The sequence below is a fragment of the Manihot esculenta genome, chromosome 9 (assembly GCF_001659605.2).
Source record: "Manihot esculenta cultivar AM560-2 chromosome 9, M.esculenta_v8, whole genome shotgun sequence".
NCBI lineage: Eukaryota > Viridiplantae > Streptophyta > Magnoliopsida > Malpighiales > Euphorbiaceae > Manihot > Manihot esculenta.
In genome coordinates this window covers 1,608,230-1,628,441 of record NC_035169.2, presented here as the reverse complement: position 1 = coordinate 1,628,441, position 20,212 = coordinate 1,608,230, and the positions used below count along the sequence as shown (strand labels likewise).

Below are 20,212 nucleotides of genomic sequence, written 5' to 3'. Positions count from 1 at the left end.
ACTCTCAATTCTTCATATCAAATAAAATTTGTGATTTTAGGTGTCTAATAGGTCATTAATTAGTTAATGTGTGTAATAGATAAAACCTCAATAGTACAAGTTTCTAAATATACATTTGGCCATACTTTATTTCTAGAGTTATTAGTGTGATAGACCTATATTTGACAAATTTTTACTGTCAAGTTCCATGAAACTTCCCAATAATAGTAGCATTTCGGTGTGTAATCCTGTTTGGAGGGATGCTTAAAACCTGTATCTAAAAAAGGGAATTCTTAATACGTAAGTCTTCAAATGCTACATCTGTTGGCCATTCTTTGAGAGCAATAAGATTATTATTAATTAACCGTGGCCTATTTTAGAAGACAAAATTAATATCTTAAGGGTGAGAAAAGTAGAAAAATATACAGATGATTGCCTTTTGGAGTGATAGAGAACTTTTGCTTCAATTGCCAAACTTTTTAGAAAATAGTTTGAATGATTGTGGGACTAAAGGATATGGTTGAAAATAATTTCCAATTAGAGCAACCTGTTGGAATTTATGAGATTATACTGAATCGTCTTCCAAGTTAAGGGTTTGGTCATTGAAATTTAGGTTCTAGATAAGAGACATTAATTCGAGGATCTGTATAATGAGTGCTAAAAAATTAAGCCAAAGAGAGTACCATATAGAAATAAAAATGAGACAAACAAAAAAGAAAGAAAGAAAGACAAGGATAAAAAAAAGGCAAAAAAAAAAAAAAAAGTGAGAGACAAAAAGATCAAGAAGTGAGAGACAAAGGAGCTAAAAATCAGAAAAAAGGTGAAAGAGAACGTTTCAAATAGAATAGAGGCAAGACGAGGTTCTCAAAACAATAGTCTAAAGCTAAAAAAGCATTATTATAATTGTATTATTTTATTCTTCTTTTTCTCTATCAAAAGATGATAGTTTCACTGATATAAAACAAATAGTATATGATGAGGTCCAAGACTCAAATTGATACATCTCCAATCTCTAAGCCTAAGAAAATAAGAAAGAAAGCCAATTGAAGTCCATCCCAAGAAATCCTAGAGCCCTAACCCAAAACTCGAACTTGACTAAAAAAAAAAGATCCATAAAGCAAACATCAGAGCCTCTCTTCCATCGAGTAGGCCAGCCATTAGTACCGAGAGCCTTAAAGGTCAAAGAGCTTTTGTAAATAATAACCATAGGTGGCGTTTCTCAACACACTAAAGTCCTAGGAGCCAAAAGAAATATAGAGATTGACTCAAGGCAAACCGATAGCAAACCCAAGCGAAGAATCAAGTTCCAAATTTGAGGCATGTAACACCAGGAGAGAAAAAATCGAGTGAAAATGGAGGAGCATCCAAACTAAAACATCTCCATCTGGATCAAGGGTAACTTGCACAGCTCGAAGATGTCCACCAAGGAGGAAGGGCTCACTTTTTGGCAATCCATTTGTACCTTCAGAGACTATCTCCATAGTGATCACAAGTCATCTTTGTCGGTCTAGAAAAGCAAATCTAGGTATTGAATTAGGAAACCACCACACTACATACAACAATTTTTCTAAGAAAAAACACACAAAAAAAATATAAAGGTAGATTGATAGAAACCTCTCTATTCTTCTTAGATCCACCACTTGTAGGTGGAGGGGAACCTACTTTCCGTGCAAAAGGAAAGAAGTGTTTCGAGAGAGAGAAAAATCAATGAACAATTAGAGAAGAAAATCCATAGAAAAATCTCTCCTTAGAAAATAGTAGGGAGAGGGTGGAAAATTTTTTTGATTATATCTGTATTCATTATATATTAAATATGCAATAAATGTAAAGACTTGAATGAGTTAAAAAAAATAAAATAATCATATATCTTCAATTTATACAATACATAAGCACTTTTTAAAAAAAATAAAAACTCACCGTATTAAAATAGAGGAAATACTTATCCGCACCGAATTTACTATAAACCAAAATATTTTGCAATAAATAAGTGGTCCTTTCATAGAAAAAAAATTTTAAACCCACTTCAATAACCCTTAAATCCATATGAGTCCACCTAAAATTTTCCGGTTAGAATCATAATTTTAACTTATGTCCCACTATGTTAACCCAAACTAATCAATCATTTATTCATTTTCGAAAAAAAAGAATAATCATTCCTGTTTACCCTACGCGAGGGCTCACTCGTAAATGAAGAAATACGCTGCCGTTTAAGTCGCTGCTCATGGATGACGTTTAAGAATCGTTTAGTTGTCGTTTTGCCTTCATGTCTCGCAGTTGCCAATCTGCAAATATCTCCCTCTACAGATACATGAGTCGGAGCATGTAATCCGAAACCTCTGCAGAAATGGCTCCAACGCTTTACTTCAAGCCTTGGATTTCACCTCCTTCAATTAATTGGAGCCCACCGAAAGTGCTTCTCAATCCTCTCAATTCGAATGCGAAAATCAGTGGAAGATTAGAGGTAGTAGCTATGGGTATGTTGTCTCCAAGGAAATTTTTGCAGAAGAGAAGGAAAGTGGAAGTATTCAAAGACGCAGAGGATGAGGCAGACCAGAAGAACTGGAGGAGACTTATGAAGCAAATTGAGGATACGGGTTCTGCTGTTTCAGTTCTCAAAAGCAAGAGGACCCAGAATCATGCTCTTCCTAAAGACCTCGTTTTGGGTACTTTGGTTAGATTTAAGCAGCTAAAGAAATGGAATCTTGTTGCGGAGGTTTGTAATTAAATGTAAAATATTTATATTGATTAGTAGAGATTGAATGGTTAACAAAGAGGTTTTGGTAAATCCTGTAAGAGAGTTGGATTACTGAATTGATTTCTTTGTAAGATAATATGTTTTTCTGTTCTGAACTCATTGTTGCGCTCTCATTCTGATTATTGTTTGTTTTATTTGCTAGATTTTGGAATGGCTTCGGACACAGCATTGGTGGGACTTCAACGAAATGGATTTTCTTATGCTTATAACAGCTCATGGAAAGCTGGGGAACTTCAACGAGGCTGAGAAGGTCTTGAGCTATATGAAAAAGATGGGTTATGTGCCAAATGTTGTATCCCATACTGCCCTTATGGAGGCCTATGGAAGAGGAGGTCGATATAATAATGCTGAAGCCATCTTCCGTAGGATGCAATTGTCAGGCCCAAAGCCTTCTGCAGTGACGTATCAAATAATACTAAAAATATTTGTTGAGGTAGCCTATCTTTCGTCAGGCATATAGTGATATGCCTGCATGTGCTCGCTTATGTATATACTTGGACATGTATGCATAGGCTTTTGCTTGTTTGTGACAGTTTTTTCTGAAATTATTATATCCTTTACATCAGTTTTAGTTGATCTATATGTTATTTTGCTTTCTTTTCAATTTCAACACACACAAAAATATAATTCTATTGAACACATTAAAATATCTTGCTGGAACAGAGTCAAAGTTTGGGAAATGTTTTACCAATATAATCAACTTCTTTCCTTTGTTGTTGAACCTTGCAATTGTGGCTGGAAGGTTTTGGGGGTGAAGTTGGGAAGTGCAAGGTAGAGTGATATTTGGGATATGCATGAAAAGTAGAGATACATCAGCGTTCCTATAAGCTTCAGTGTTTCTTAAGTTTATGTCTGTTTCCATCTATTTCCTGTATAAGTTATTGATTAGCTACATCAATATCATGATTTACAGCGATATCCTTTTTTATTGACTCTTATTCTGGACTTGCATGGGAGGTGTATTGATTCTGTTTTTTGATAAGGAAAAACAAGATTGGGAATGTAAGCTTCTGATGCTTTTGTAGAGTATAAGAGAATAGCTTAATTCTGGAAACCTCAAGCAGTCATTGGCGATGAAGTTTTACTTTTTCCTCTAAATTTAGCAGTATTGTTCAGAATAGAATGGTCTATGTTCTCTAGTGCAATTCACACTGAACTTTCTGTCACAACTTTAGAACACACGTGAATAAAATAAAATAAAATAAATATAATCTCGTTATGAGCTGTTCCACTGTACATAATCCATATTTCTGCCATTTTCTCTTCATTATTCATACAGTTTTCTGCATCATTAAAACTTTTTTGCACTGACACTGAAATATGTTCCAAAGAAACTTCAAAAGCATTGTTTTTCTTTTCAGTCTGTACACTCCAAATAAGTCTTTGTGAGTTAAGCTTTATAGATGGATTTATTTGTACTAGAATTAGGCAGCTGTAATGAATGCACCACGGTTTACATGCATGTGCATGAGTCTGTAGGGTTGAACCTGTGGCAAATATAAGAAAAATTCATTTAGGCTGATCAAAATTCTATGTTTGTATTGGCTTGTTGTTTTATAGAAATGTGAAATATATTAGATGTGACTGGCCATGCTCTTCCTTGCTTACATGAGTTGTGTTCACACATGGTGGGATCTATATGCTTGTGAGAGGGAGGGATCATGTGCTGATCACTAACTAATTTCTCTATGGAAATGACCTGATTGAGGTTTTTCTGTTGCATTCTTAGGATTACTATAAAATTGTACATGTATTCCTCACAATAATCTTTAGTTTCTACTTGTGGTCATATTTTTTTGTATTGCTATGCATTTTGGGTTGCATGCTGTCATCTGATGCATCTTGCAGTATAATATAAAGATATTTGGAATTTCTACAGGGAAACAAGTTCAAGGAAGCTGAAGAAGTCTTTGAGACTCTTTTGAATGAGGAAAAATCACCTTTGAGACCTGATCAGAAAATGTTCCACATGATGATATATATGCATAGAAAAGCTGGGAATTATGAAAAAGCTCGTAAGATAGTTTCACTAATGACAGAGCGGGGAGTCCCACATTCTACAGTCACATATAATAGTCTGATGTCATTTGAGACCAATTACAAGGAAGTTTCAAAAATCTATGACCAGGTAAAATTTAAAAGAGGTGTTTTATGTCTATATTTCTGAATTGCTGTGCAAATATTGACCATTGCATAGTTTTGAAAATAATCAAGAAAAGATTGTCTTGAAGACTAACTCAGTTGTCTTGTTTCAGTTGGTCTCCTTGATATTTTTCCCCTTTATCTTGTGGAATTTCTGGTTAACTTGAGTTTTTAATTCATATCTCTTGATGATCTGAAATGGAATGCCATCTTTTTCCTTGGATGTTCATTTGCAATCATTGGTTGTTCTCTCTCTCTCTCTCTCTCTCTCTAAGAAAAAGAAAAAAAAAAACTCTCTTCAGTAGCATGCCAGATATGGATGATTGCACATTTATTGAGTTTTTGGTGAGGATATGTCATGGTTGGATTGGAGCTGCCAGAGTTAGGTTTTTGTAACAGTAAAAAATAAAGATCAGTCTTAAAATTTCCGCAGGTTGCAGTCGAATTATGTACATTTAAGGGCAGTCTTAAATGATCAGACTCTGCCACTGTTTCTTTTGAATTGATGTATTGACTGCTAGTGTTTCTCCGTCAATCATGATTTGAACAATATCCATCTTAAGAGACACACAAAGACGTTAGGCCGCCTGTCTAGATATTTACTGTCATGGATACTCATGCATGTTTCTGTGGAGAAAATTTATGTTCTCACAGTCCCTGCCTTGGTTTGTTTTGTTGAATCGAGCCATTAACTGACAGTTGCATAACGTGAACATGCTAGCATGCATTTTGTGTGAAGAATGTAATTGCTTGTGCATGAGTGCAACTGTTCTCTTAAAAATGTTGAAAGAGTTTTCATACGTTTTCATATTCTTGAAAGTTTGGATTTTGTGTTCCTTATTGTTCCCTCTTTTCCTTCTGTTTTAATAAATTGTTGATAATAAAATCAGACATTGAAGTAAATGCGTAATTTTAGATGCAAAGATCTGGTCTTCAACCTGATGTAGTAAGCTATGCATTACTCATCAATGCTTATGGAAAAGCTCGGAGGGAAGAAGAAGCTTTAGCTGTTTTTGAGGAGATGCTGGATGCAGGTGTCAGGTGTGTGTATGCTGCAATTTTTGTTGTAATGTTATAAAGAATGATCATTGTCTAAAAGTTGTCTTTAAAAACTGAATCACTTGAACTTGGCAATCACCAAATACTTGTCGAACTAAAAGGCAAGTAGAGCTTCTTAAGATATTAGATTTTTCTAATCCAAATAAAAAAAAAAAAAAGAAATTAGCTTGTCATGCCATATTCTGTTTGCTTTTGTTGCTGGACAAAGCTGATCATCTCCACCAGGATCCTCCAAAACATGGAACAGATGCACAAAAAGCAAAATTTTGAAATCCTCAAATTTGATATTTGTCATTGACAAGTGACAGCTCAAAATGTTTCTTTTCTGAATATATATCAAATTGCCAAATCATTCATAGACGTCATCAAATAGTTGTGCTTTCTGGATGGAGATCTGTTGCAGGAGCAACTTGTTTGAGTTGGGTCATGTAGGAACCAGATGTGAGGCCAGCTGTCCTCACCCTATTAAGCATTATATGCTGAGCCTAAATATTTTTTACAGAATTACCTTTCGGTTGGCTGCCCTTCTGTTGCAGTTATGTTCCAGATAGAAGCTTAATTTGTCCCATGTCTAATTTGAATTTTGCTTGTTATCATGCTAAATCTGTATATAATTATTCCATTTCTAGATGTAGCCAGTTAAATTCAATGTTGTATCATTTACTTCAAAGATTACTGTGTTCATTCTGTCATTTGTAGGCCAACCCACAAAGCGTATAACATTTTGCTTGATGCCTTTGCAATCTCGGGAATGGTGGAGCAAGCTAGAGTGGTGTTCAAGAGCATGAGAAGAGATAGGTAAATATTTCCTGATTTGCAACATAAGTTGTAATAGGTAAATATTTCCTGATTTGCAACATAAGTTGTAAGATGCACGTTCTAAGAACTTATAATTTGCATTTTACCTATTTGAATTTTTTATTTCCCATATTAAAAAATTTAATACATGAAACAATTGTTGATGTGAGGTTATGCTTGAATTTTTCTTAGGACCTCACCTATGATTTTGACCAATTAATCAATAGGAATTTGGAATTTTACATATTTCATTTTTATTGATTTGTGCTGTAAAATTTTTATCATGCCAGAAGAGTAAATGAGCTACCTATTGCAGATCTTTTAGGTGGATCCTTAGTGAGTTGAAGTCCTTGATATAAAATGTTTATTGATTGACACCTGAATCTTGTATCCCCTTTTTCTAAATCTAATTGGTTGGGCTGCAAAACTGCACTAAGTTGGGTTTGAACCTGAGACATCCAAGTTTGGATATGTAGTTTTAGTTCTTTTGATGCAAGACAAGTTGCAACATGACTTGATGATGTAGAACCACAAACAACACTCAAAGGGATGAGAAATAATTCACAAGTTTTTTTGTTAATTCTTAAAATTAATTGGCAATGAATAAAACTTCACTAAAATTACCTTGTGGACTTAGGTATCTATGTTATAATTGTTAATCCTACCAGCAGTAGGATTAAGAAAGAATAAATTATTAAATTAAAACAACTTCAAATTAAACTTTTACTTCAAAAAATTTCTTCCTAAATCCTAAATCCTAAAATCTCTAAAAGACTTCATAGCATTAAATACTCCAGTAGAGAAATGCGATAACTTAGCAGTGAAAGAGTGAGGAAGGAAAGGGGAGACCTAAAATAACTTGGAAAGACCTACGATTTTTAAATATTGGTTTGGAATTCATTTCAGTTAGAATTGAATGAGGAAAAATGATCCATGTACCTGATCTCAACTAGTTTTGTATTAAGAGTATGAAATTTAAGACTTAGTTGTTATTGTTGGGAAGCCATAATTTCTATATTTATGTTCCTTTTATGCTAGACTACAGTCTATATGTTAGAACCATTATCATGCAAGTAAAATCATATTGATTGAACTAGTTATTGCCAAGAATGTTCTTTTTTCGAAGCCAAAAGATATGTTGCAATTTCCGTATTACCCTCCCTAAATGAAAATAGAGGTAACGATATGAGACAACAAGGTAGCGGCACGATACTGCAATGATTTTTGCAAATAGTTACCGGATTAGTGGAGAAGAAGAGAAAGAAGAAAAATAAAAAGCAGAAGAAGGGATGGGGTAAGGAGGGTATTGACACATCACATGTGGGAGATTGCAAAGAGAAGAAATGGGTAGGCGAAAGAGAAAATGATATTTTAGGGATTTGAGGGTATAATTGGAATTAAATTTTAGTTCTTTCTTTTTACCAAATTTGAGAAGTTGACTAACAGATTATTTAGACCGAAGGACCTCTAATTTAGATGGAACGAAAACTAAGGAACTGAAATGTTCGATGCTAAAAACAGAGGGACACATTCGTTAATTATACCATACTTGAGGGACTAAAAAGTAGTTTTTCCCAAAAATAATATATCTTCTAAAAAAAACATGTTATAATTATATATTTTGACGGACAGAATTATCATTTAGCAATATACAAGTATGCTGGAATAGAGTAATAGTATATTCTTATTATATTATATTGTTTTATATTAAAAAATTATGAACCTTTGAATTGTAGTATCATTGTGCATGTACTGAAACTCTCATTTAAATTTGGTCAAATAATTAATGATAAAAAGGCTGGCAGATTACATTAAAATGTCAAATATATTAATACATCATATCAGAATTTCACAACTATAATTAGAGAAGAAAATTAATAAAAAAAAACAAAAGAGGGAGGGAAAAGAATGTCCATTGTAAGAAAATTAGTCTTAAGCGAAAATAAAGTACAATTTTAAATTTTGAAGCTATAAAGTCTAGCAATATTCTAGAAAAAGTATTTAAATCAGGTGAAGAACCGTTTAGTTCATGTTGGTCCACTCAAATCACTAGTTTCTTTTGATTTATTTCTTGATTTAGGCATAGGGAAGCAAATTGAGAATCACATGGTTCTAGTACATTGAAAGCTCAGCCCATAGATTTGAATCGCTAGATAGGAATTGGATTGAAACGAGTTGAATTGTAAGATTGTAACAATAGTGTTCCAATATTTTCCTAAACCAAGCTGGGACTGACCATTTTCCAATAACACTATTGTAATACCCGGCTCGAGTCCGGCATCGGAATTCCTGTAGTCCGGTGGAATCTCGGGTGTCGGAACCCTCGAGAAGGGTAATGCATATGTTTTCTAAAGTCTTTTCATTTGTTTTCATGGTTTGAAGGGTTAAAAGACTTGAGTTTTGAAAGAAAAGCAACAAGGGAGAAATGCAAAGGTTCGGCCGCCGAAGGTAACTTTCGGCCGCCGAACATTGCATGGTTGCGGCTTCACGTTCGGCTGCCGAAGGTGGTCTGGCCAGCCACCTATAAAAGGGCCAAGGGTCGGTGGAAGGAGGTTATTTCTCCTCCACTTGCAGCCAGAGGTGAGTTCCAGCCTCTCCTACGTTGACTTTCCTGTTTTCCATGATTTTCATCAAATCTTTCAAGAGTTTTAAGAGTTTTGGTGATTTATGAAGGTTTTGAGCAAAAGAACCAAGTTTTGAAGCTTGGAGCTTTGGAAGAGCTTTTCTTCATATCTCCACGTTAGGATCCTTCATCCTCAAGTTGTGTAAGAGGTAAGTGAAGATCCTGAGCTTCTTTGATGATTTTGAAAGGTTTTATGAAGTTTGTATGGGTAGTATGCATGTTTAGGTTTAGGTGAGGTTTTGGTGATTTGTGGTGTTCTAGCATGATTAAGTGTTATGTGCTATGTTTGTTTGGGGTTTTAGGATAGTTTTAGACCCCTTTGTGCATATATGCTAGTTGGGAGTAGTTGCTATGCATGTTGGTAGGTTTTTGGGCAAAGTTTGCATGAAACAGAGCAGGGTTCTGCCCTTCGGGCAAAACCAGGTTCGGCCGCCGAAGGAAGGTTCGGCCGCCGAACCCTTTGTGGAGGCAGTTCGGCTGCCAAAGGTTGCCCCCGAAAGCTAGGCTTTCGGTTTAGAAAGGGACTTTCGGCCGCCGAAAGAGGGAGTTCGGCCGCCGAAAGTGTGTGAGTTTCGTCTCTGGACGAGACCTTCGGCCGCCGAAGGTGCCGCCGAACATGCATGAGTTTCGTCTCTGGAGTGGGGTTTCGGCCGCCGAACCTGCCGCCGAAAGTGCCCTGTCCAGCTTCCTTTTGCATGTTTTATGTGATGGTTTGAGGATTGTTTAGAGGGGTTTTGGGGAGTTTCTTAGAGATGTTCTTGAGTGAGTTTAGTCCCTCATTTGAGTCCACCTGTGTAGGTACGGACCAGAGGAATCAGGGACATCAGCAGTGAGTTCAGTGTCAGAACCTGCAGAGTCAGTTCAGAGAGAACTACAGGTGAGTGGAATTTAACTTAATGTTTTAATATGAAAACTGATATTTTATCATGCTTCATGCATCATGAATATGCTTTAGGGTGAGTGCATTAGTGTACACAAAGATGATGCATTGCATTGATCCTTGTACTTGGCATTGCTCCTTGTACATTGCTTATGTGAGACGGCACGGACTTCGTGAGGATTCATTAGCCCTCAGAGGAAAGACCTGGAACAGCCTTACGAGGACCAGGCATAAAGACCTGGAACAGCCCTACGGGGACCAGGCAAATGGTACTTAGGTACCCCAGATGAGATAGAGGGAGTTTTGATCCGTCCGGCCGAGGTTATGTGATTATGTGTTGCATTCCATGAGAGCATGTTTTATCACCTGTATTTGCCTATTCTACTCACTGGGCTATTGTAGCTCATCCCTCTCTCCTAACTTCAGTTGTGCAGGTTCAGAGATCAGAGAGAACTCAGCAGGGTACAGGAAGAGTACAGAGTTTTGTAATAGCTAGTGTGGACATGTATTTGGACAGAGATAATGTATATGTACAGTGTATAGAATGGTGCTTGATTTATAAGACTTGTAATCCCTTGGAGTCACATGATCAGTTTATGTATGTTTCTTTATTGTTGTATGTTTATGAGTAAAACCAGGCTTAACATTATGAGCTTGATCCGCCTAGAGCCATGAGGAGCTCTAGTAGGGATTAGTAGAGCACAGAGAGAGTGCATGCACAGGTTAAGCCTTGGACTAAAGAAAAGTTTTATGGTTTTACAGAAAATGTATGATCATGTATGGGAGTTCACAGGTCTACAGACAGGATAGCAGGCTTACTACGGGTCCCGGCGACCTTAAGTCGATCTGGATCCTAGTGCCGGTGGCAGTTCGGTTTCCGGGCTGTTACAGATTGGTATCAGAGCCCTAGGTTCACATGGTCGGACCTATAGAGAGAGTTGGGCTCATAGAGAAGTGTAGTAGGTCAAGCACCATAGGAAAACATGTCCACTAGGATAGGATGTCAGTCCTGTCTATATGCTGATGTGCAATGCCCTGAGTTATGCATGTGCATGTTTTTGATGTGTTGCTGATGTGTTATGTGATGTTGTGTTCCAGAGAGTGAAGATGCGAGGAACTCGTCGATCCGCGAGATTGACAGGAGTCCCACCCGTAAGTGAGGGTACAGCTGCTCGTCCACCTGCCTTGCCAAGGGCAAGATCTCACAGGTCAAGCAGGGAAGGAACGTCACGAGACCCTAGAAGGTCTTCTGACGAGAGCAGGAGAGGAGTAAGTAGAGGGGGAAGGTCAGTAGAAGAAAGAGGTGTGAGGGAAGAGGATCAGAGTAGAGATGCAAGCATGGGTATAGGAAGGTCAGAAGAAGGTATGGGGGAGTCCCAGGGAGGCATGCAGGCCTCGGGATTTGGCTATCCACCCTTTCCACAGGGCCCAGAGTATCCGATGGGAGGCACGTCGGATTACTCCAGTTTTGCCCCATATCCACCCTACATGCCATATATGCCCTATCCTTCCTTTTATCCACCCTATCACATGTATCCACCCCCACCTGTTCATCCAAGTCCAGTACAGCCTGAAGTGAGGGAATCAGTTCCTCCACCACCACCTCCTGAACCAGTAGCCCCTGTTGTGGAAGCACAGCAACCCAGTTCGTCAGGGGGAAGTAAGGTGAAGATGACCGAGTACTTAAAGTTGGATGCTCCGAAATTCAATACAGGAGATGATCCCTTTGAGTATCTCAGTGCAGTCAGAATGATAACAAGTGAGTTGGGAGCAGATGATGGTAGAGCCATTGAGATGGCAGGGTTCACGTTAAAGTGCAAGAAAGCTAGAGAATGGTTCAAGAACTATGTGGACCCGAGACTTGAGAGTATGACATGGGAAGAGTTCGCCAATGAATTTGCTGGATGGGCTTTTCCTGACAGTTCTAGGGAACTAAAGGTTGTGGAGTTTGAGCAGTTGAGACAGACGGAGGTGATGAGCGTTGATGAATATACAGATAAGTTCCTGGAATTGTTGCCATATGTCGGTCAAGCATATGATACAGATCAGAAGAAGGCAAAGAGATATGCCACAAGGCTTCATCCCAGGTATTTCTCTTTGATTCTTCATGCGGAGAAGGAAAGTTTCCACTCTATTGTGGATGCTGCTAGAAAGATGGAGGCCAGTGCCATAAGTCAAGGTGTAGTCAAGGCACAGTCTTCTGGTGGTAAACCAGGTTCCTCCTCACAGGGTACAGTAAGTGCAAGTAAGAGAAGATGGGAGAAATTCAGAGGAAAGAGAGGCAAGTTCTGGAACAGGCTTAAGTCGGGTCTAGGAATGAGTAGTGGCTCCAGTTCTGGCGCAGATTTTCCAGTGTGCAAGAGGTGTGGTAAACAGCATAGAGGAGCTTGTCAGTTGGGATCCACAGCCTGCTATAGATGTGGGCAGGAGGGACATTATGCACGGGAATGTCCTCAGGCGACTTTGGTTGCACCATCCCAGCAGATGAGTACGGGCAGTGTAGTTCAGCCCGTAGCTTCAGCCGTACCACCAAGCAGTGGCAGAGGAAGAGGAAGAGGGGCAGCCTCTTCATCAGGGATGGGTTCCCGAGGTGCAGGTCCGTCAGCCCCAGCACGGATTTTCACCCTGACTCAGCAGGAGGCAGACACGTCGAACACAGTGGTGTCAGGTAATCTCATCCTTGGGTGTTCAGAGGTGTATGCTTTAATGGACCCCGGTGCTTCTCACTCTTTCATTTCTTCTAGAGCTGCAGAGAGGTTGGGTCTGATAGTGTCTGAGTTAGAGTGTCCTCTATGGGTCAGTGGACCCAAATGTGATCCATCTTTGGCAGAGTCAGTCTGTCGGTTCAGTCCAGTGTGCATAGAGAGTAGATACCTTCCAGCTGACCTGGTGGTTCTAGAGTTGACAGATTTTGATGTCATTCTAGGGATGGATTGGTTATCTACGTATGATGCTACCCTGAACTGTAGAGACAAGGTAGTCAGTGTCAGAGACCAGGATGGATCAGAGTGTGTCTTCAGAGGAGACAGGAGAGGGACACCTAGGGGTTTGATATCAGCCCTCCAGGCTCGTAGAATGTTAAGGAAGGGGTGTCAGGGGTTCCTAGCTTATGTGAGAGAGCTAGACAGTCAGGTTAGGGAACCATCCTCAGTACCAGTTGTTCGAGACTTTCCAGATTTGTTTCCTGAAGAGCTTCCAGGATTGCCACCAGATAGGGAAATAGAGTTCGAGATTGAGTTGATGCCCAATGCTAGACCGATCTCTATTCCTCCCTACAGGATGGCACCAGCAGAGTTGCGAGAGTTGAAAGAGCAGTTACAGGATTTGGTAGCTAAGGGTTTCATCCGCCCGAGTACCTCACCCTGGGGTGCTCCAGTATTATTTGTCAGAAAGAAGGATGGACCTCTGAGACTTTGTGTCGACTACAGACAGTTGAACAAAGTCACTATCAAAAACAAGTATCCTTTACCCAGGATCGATGATCTATTCGACCAGCTGGCAGGAGCAGGTTGTTTTTCTAAAATAGATCTGAGATCCGGATACCACCAGTTGAAGATCAGGGAAGGAGATGTATCCAAGACTGCTTTCCGAACCAGATATGGGCATTATGAGTTCCTTGTGATGCCGTTCGGGTTGACTAACGCCCCTGCAGCATTCATGGATCTCATGAACAGGGTTTTCAGGGAGTACTTGGATCGTTTTGTGATCGTCTTTATTGATGATATCTTGGTGTACTCCAGGAATGCAGAGGACCATGCCCAGCATCTGAGGATAGTGCTGCAAACCTTGAGAGAGCATGGCTTGTATGCCAAGTTCTCCAAGTGTGAGTTCTGGTTAAGGAGCATTTCCTTTTTGGGACATGTTGTATCAGAGGACGGTATATCCGTAGATCCCAAAAAGGTAGAGGCAGTAGCCAACTGGCCTACACCCACTACGGTGACCGAGATCAAGAGTTTTCTGGGTTTGGCAGGCTACTATCGGAGGTTCGTTCAGGACTTTTCGAAGATAGCTGCTCCTATGACCAGACTGACCAGAAAGAATCAGAAGTTTGTGTGGTCAGAGGAATGTGAGGAAAGTTTTGCAGAGGTGAAGAGACGGTTAACTTCAGCACCGGTGTTAGCGCTGCCGATCAGTGATGAAGATTTCACAGTGTTCTGTGATGCATCCCGAGTGGGATTAGGTTGTGTGTTGATGCAGAATGATAGAGTGATAGCTTATGCTTCTAGACAGCTGAAGAAGCACGAGCTGAATTACCCGACACACGATCTGGAGATGGCAGCTGTTATCTTTGCACTTAAGATGTGGAGGCATTACCTCTATGGGGTAAAGTGTGAGATCTATACGGATCATAAGAGCCTGCAGCACATCTTAAGTCAGAGAGAGTTAAACTTGAGGCAGAGACGGTGGGTAGAATTGCTCAGTGATTATGATTGTAAGATCCAGTATCATCCGGGTAAGGCTAATGTTGTCGCTGATGCCTTAAGCCGAAAGTCACTTGGCAGTTTATCCCACATTGCAGTAGAGAGAAGACCGGTGGTGAAGGATTTCTACAAGCTCGTAGAAGAAGGGTTACAATTGCAGTTATCTGGTACGGGTGCTTTGATCGCACAGATGAGAGTGACACCAGTGTTTCTAGAGCAAGTGGCTCTGAAACAGCACGAAGACCCCGAGTTAGTGAAGATTGCCAGGACTGTTCAGTCGGGCAACAGTACAGAGTTCAGATTTGATAGTGAGGGGATTCTTCGGCACGGTAAGAGGTTATGTGTACCAGATGATAGCAGTTTGAAGGCAGACATTATGAGGGAAGCTCATAATGCGCGGTATAGCATTCACCCGGGAGCCACCAAGATGTATCAAGATCTGAGAAAGGTGTATTGGTGGCCAGCAATGAAGAGAGAAGTGGCACAGTTCGTGTCAGCCTGCGAGACATGTCAAAGGGTGAAGCTAGAGCACCAGAAGCCGGCTGGAATGCTTAACCCACTGCCGATCCCAGAATGGAAATGGGAGAACATAGCTATGGATTTTGTAGTGGGGTTACCGGCGACGTCTAACAGACTAGACTCCATATGGGTGATTGTGGATAGACTCACTAAATCTGCTCACTTCATTCCAGTCAGGAGTAACTACTCTGTGGACAAGTTGGCGCAGGTGTATGTAGACGAGATAGTAAGGTTGCATGGAGTTCCAGTGTCGATAGTATCAGATCGAGGACCTCAGTTCACCTCCAAGTTTTGGCGGAGTCTGCAAAATGAAATGGGCACAAGGTTGGATTTCAGCACTGCTTTCCATCCACAGACAGACGGTCAGTCTGAGAGGACCATCCAGACCATTGAAGATATGTTGAGAATGTGTGTGTTAGACTTTGGCGGTTCTTGGAGGCAGCATCTACCTTTGGTGGAGTTTGCCTACAACAACAGCCATCATGCTAGCATAGGGATGGCCCCTTATGAAGCTTTGTATGGGAGGAAGTGCCGAACACCTGTTTGCTGGGAAGAAGTAGGAGAGAAAACTCTTGCAGGGCCAGAGTTAGTTGAGATAACCAGCAAGTTAGTGCCTATCATCAGAGAGCGGATCAGAACAGCTGTAAGCAGACAGAAAAGTTATGCAGACATCCGTAGGAAGCAGATAGAGTTCCAGGAGGGGGATATGGTATTGCTTAAGGTGTCTCCGATGAAGGGAGTGGTTCGGTTTGGAAAGAAGGGTAAACTAGCCCCACGGTACATTGGTCCCTTTGAGATCTTGCAGAAGATCGGGCCTGTATCGTATAAGCTAGATTTACCGGCTTCTATGGAACGAATTCACCCGGTATTCCATGTTTCTATGTTGAGAAAGTTTGTGTCAGATCCAGAGAAGGTTCTTAGTGAACCTGAGGTGGAAATCTTAAGTGATCTCACCTATGTAGAGCAGCCAGTGCGGATCCTTGACACCCAGATCAGAAAGCTGAGAAACAAGGAGATACCAATGGTGAAAGTTTTGTGGAACCACCACAACCTAGAAGAGTGCACTTGGGAGACTCGGGAGTCCATGCTCCAGCAATACCCATATCTGTTTTGAGGTTAGTTTTCCCTTTTTCTATGTGTTTATGTTGTGTTAGGGACATTCGGGGACGAATGTTCTTAAGGGGGGGAGAATGTAATACCCGGCTCGAGTCCGGCATCGGAATTCCTGTAGTCCGGTGGAATCTCGGGTGTCGGAACCCTCGAGAAGGGTAATGCATATGTTTTCTAAAGTCTTTTCATTTGTTTTCATGGTTTGAAGGGTTAAAAGACTTGAGTTTTGAAAGAAAAGCAACAAGGGAGAAATGCAAAGGTTCGGCCGCCGAAGGTAACTTTCGGCCGCCGAACATTGCATGGTTGCGGCTTCACGTTCGGCTGCCGAAGGTGGTCTGGCCAGCCACCTATAAAAGGGCCAAGGGTCGGTGGAAGGAGGTTATTTCTCCTCCACTTGCAGCCAGAGGTGAGTTCCAGCCTCTCCTACGTTGACTTTCCTGTTTTCCATGATTTTCATCAAATCTTTCAAGAGTTTTAAGAGTTTTGGTGATTTATGAAGGTTTTGAGCAAAAGAACCAAGTTTTGAAGCTTGGAGCTTTGGAAGAGCTTTTCTTCATATCTCCACGTTAGGATCCTTCATCCTCAAGTTGTGTAAGAGGTAAGTGAAGATCCTGAGCTTCTTTGATGATTTTGAAAGGTTTTATGAAGTTTGTATGGGTAGTATGCATGTTTAGGTTTAGGTGAGGTTTTGGTGATTTGTGGTGTTCTAGCATGATTAAGTGTTATGTGCTATGTTTGTTTGGGGTTTTAGGATAGTTTTAGACCCCTTTGTGCATATATGCTAGTTGGGAGTAGTTGCTATGCATGTTGGTAGGTTTTTGGGCAAAGTTTGCATGAAACAGAGCAGGGTTCTGCCCTTCGGGCAAAACCAGGTTCGGCCGCCGAAGGAAGGTTCGGCCGCCGAACCCTTTGTGGAGGCAGTTCGGCTGCCAAAGGTTGCCCCCGAAAGCTAGGCTTTCGGTTTAGAAAGGGACTTTCGGCCGCCGAAAGAGGGAGTTCGGCCGCCGAAAGTGTGTGAGTTTCGTCTCTGGACGAGACCTTCGGCCGCCGAAGGTGCCGCCGAACATGCATGAGTTTCGTCTCTGGAGTGGGGTTTCGGCCGCCGAACCTGCCGCCGAAAGTGCCCTGTCCAGCTTCCTTTTGCATGTTTTATGTGATGGTTTGAGGATTGTTTAGAGGGGTTTTGGGGAGTTTCTTAGAGATGTTCTTGAGTGAGTTTAGTCCCTCATTTGAGTCCACCTGTGTAGGTACGGACCAGAGGAATCAGGGACATCAGCAGTGAGTTCAGTGTCAGAACCTGCAGAGTCAGTTCAGAGAGAACTACAGGTGAGTGGAATTTAACTTAATGTTTTAATATGAAAACTGATATTTTATCATGCTTCATGCATCATGAATATGCTTTAGGGTGAGTGCATTAGTGTACACAAAGATGATGCATTGCATTGATCCTTGTACTTGGCATTGCTCCTTGTACATTGCTTATGTGAGACGGCACGGACTTCGTGAGGATTCATTAGCCCTCAGAGGAAAGACCTGGAACAGCCTTACGAGGACCAGGCATAAAGACCTGGAACAGCCCTACGGGGACCAGGCAAATGGTACTTAGGTACCCCAGATGAGATAGAGGGAGTTTTGATCCGTCCGGCCGAGGTTATGTGATTATGTGTTGCATTCCATGAGAGCATGTTTTATCACCTGTATTTGCCTATTCTACTCACTGGGCTATTGTAGCTCATCCCTCTCTCCTAACTTCAGTTGTGCAGGTTCAGAGATCAGAGAGAACTCAGCAGGGTACAGGAAGAGTACAGAGTTTTGTAATAGCTAGTGTGGACATGTATTTGGACAGAGATAATGTATATGTACAGTGTATAGAATGGTGCTTGATTTATAAGACTTGTAATCCCTTGGAGTCACATGATCAGTTTATGTATGTTTCTTTATTGTTGTATGTTTATGAGTAAAACCAGGCTTAACATTATGAGCTTGATCCGCCTAGAGCCATGAGGAGCTCTAGTAGGGATTAGTAGAGCACAGAGAGAGTGCATGCACAGGTTAAGCCTTGGACTAAAGAAAAGTTTTATGGTTTTACAGAAAATGTATGATCATGTATGGGAGTTCACAGGTCTACAGACAGGATAGCAGGCTTACTACGGGTCCCGGCGACCTTAAGTCGATCTGGATCCTAGTGCCGGTGGCAGTTCGGTTTCCGGGCTGTTACAACTATCACAACCCACTGCTTAAATTAGGAAATGGTGATCCACATTCACCACCAGGAACTTCCCGGTGGGAACTGCCAACCGATTCAACTGCCAAACATTTTGGTAACCTCATATAATTTTCTTTCTTTCATTTCCCAGCCGTTTTTGAAAGTGTAATCAGCACAAAAAAGTTATTCACGTTAAGCCTATCAAGATTACACCTTATATTCCAACTCGGCACGCAGAGCTAGTTTATGCAAGTTAAATAATCTGCATAACTTGTGGGTATAAATTGCCCCTTTGTACTATTTCATGAGAGTGGCATACCATTTTCTGTTTCTCTTTTTTTTCCCCCCCTTTTTTACTAGTTCAATGCAAATAACTGGGGATGAGAGTCTTGATTTGCAAGGTGCTTTCTTTGTTATGTTTGTGGCAATAAGGATATGAAATTAGTTCAAATGATGCATTGAACATCTCTCATGCATATTGAGAATCAGTATAAATTACGGATCGCTATATTGTTGCAAACATTTCTTTTTCGACTATTTGTACAGCTTTGTATTGAAAATGGTATGTCTTATGATTATATTCTTTGCAGGTACACACCAGATCTTTGCTCTTATACGACAATGTTATCAGCCTATGTGAATTCATCTGACTTGGACGGTGCCGAAAAATTCTTCATTAGACTGAAACAAGATGGATTTGAACCCAATGTTGTCACTTATGGGACATTGATCAAAGGGTATGCTAAGATAAATAATCTTGAGAAGATGATGGAAAAGTATGAAGAAATGCAGTTAAATGGTATCAAAGCAAATCAAACGATTTTCACTACAATAATGGATGCATACGGTAAGAACAGGGATTTTGAAAGTGCTGTTATTTGGTACAAGGAAATGGAGAACCATGGGGTTCCTCCTGACCAGAAAGCAAAGAACATTCTCTTGTCTTTGGCCAAAACGGCTGATGAACAGAAAGAAGCTAATCTACTTGTAGGACATGGAGATAGTTTTTGCATTGTACAGAGCATCAATGGGGCTTCAAGGATTAATGATGATGATGACGATGATTGGGATGATGACAATGATGAATTAGAGAATGCAGGAGATGCAACTTCTAGTATTGAAGAGCAAAAAGAATTGATAGCTCTAAATAAAGATAATCAAAGAAATGGAGAAGGCCTACATGCTCTTAAAGTTGTTGGTTTGTAAGTAAATTTTTGGTTGTAGTACTTAGTTTCAAAAATGATTTTGATCAGATTAGTTATTGGCTATCAAGATAGAATGTTGTCTTGATCGCAGAATATGTAATATAAGAGAAATTTCGCTTGTGTTGGAATTGTTCTTGTCATTTTACTTAAAGTTGTTAAAATTCTCCATATTTAGTTTTATTAAAACACTGTATATCTCATTGTATGTGGTCCTGTTCTTTGTTTCATTAAGGGGCGAAAAAGGGAAATGGATACAATTGACAAGAGACTTTCAGCCATTTTATCTCCAAGAACTAAGGTCAATTCAGTCACATTTTTATTTTTTAATCTTTTTTTGAATGATATTATTTTTATCAATTGAATTCTTAGTGCTCTTTACTTTTTAATATCACATCAACCCAATGATTTTGAAAGAAATATTGGATCGGTTTATCTTTTTATGTATATATATATATATAGTTTTTATAACATAAATCTATTGCATTTTCATAGCCGAAGCTGATAGTCCAATCGAT

The 20,212-nt window shown here is 40.0% G+C and overlaps 1 protein-coding gene across 1 annotated transcript; it reads left to right on the top strand.

Moving 5' to 3' along the window:
* Positions 1-2,239: 2,239 nt before the first annotated feature.
* On the top strand, positions 2,240-19,867 carry LOC110623081 (pentatricopeptide repeat-containing protein At3g59040). Its single transcript, XM_021767947.2, has 6 exons — positions 2,240-2,692; positions 2,877-3,167; positions 4,614-4,862; positions 5,793-5,917; positions 6,635-6,733; positions 19,083-19,867. Exons 1-6 carry the CDS (start codon positions 2,324-2,326, stop codon positions 19,696-19,698), a joined length of 1,749 nt encoding a protein of 582 aa, XP_021623639.1. The 5' UTR covers positions 2,240-2,323; the 3' UTR covers positions 19,699-19,867.
* The last annotated feature ends 345 nt before the right edge of the window (positions 19,868-20,212 follow it).

Excerpts from the sequence above, each read along its gene's own strand:
- LOC110623081 (XM_021767947.2), top strand. The coding sequence starts at position 2,324 with ATGGCTCCAACGCTTTACTTCAAGCCTTGGATTTCACCTCCTTCAATT. Across the intron at positions 3,168-4,613 it reads TACTAAAAATATTTGTTGAG|GGAAACAAGTTCAAGGAAGC; the intron begins GTAGCCTATCTT and ends GAATTTCTACAG. Across the intron at positions 5,918-6,634 it reads ATGCTGGATGCAGGTGTCAG|GCCAACCCACAAAGCGTATA; the intron begins GTGTGTGTATGC and ends TGTCATTTGTAG.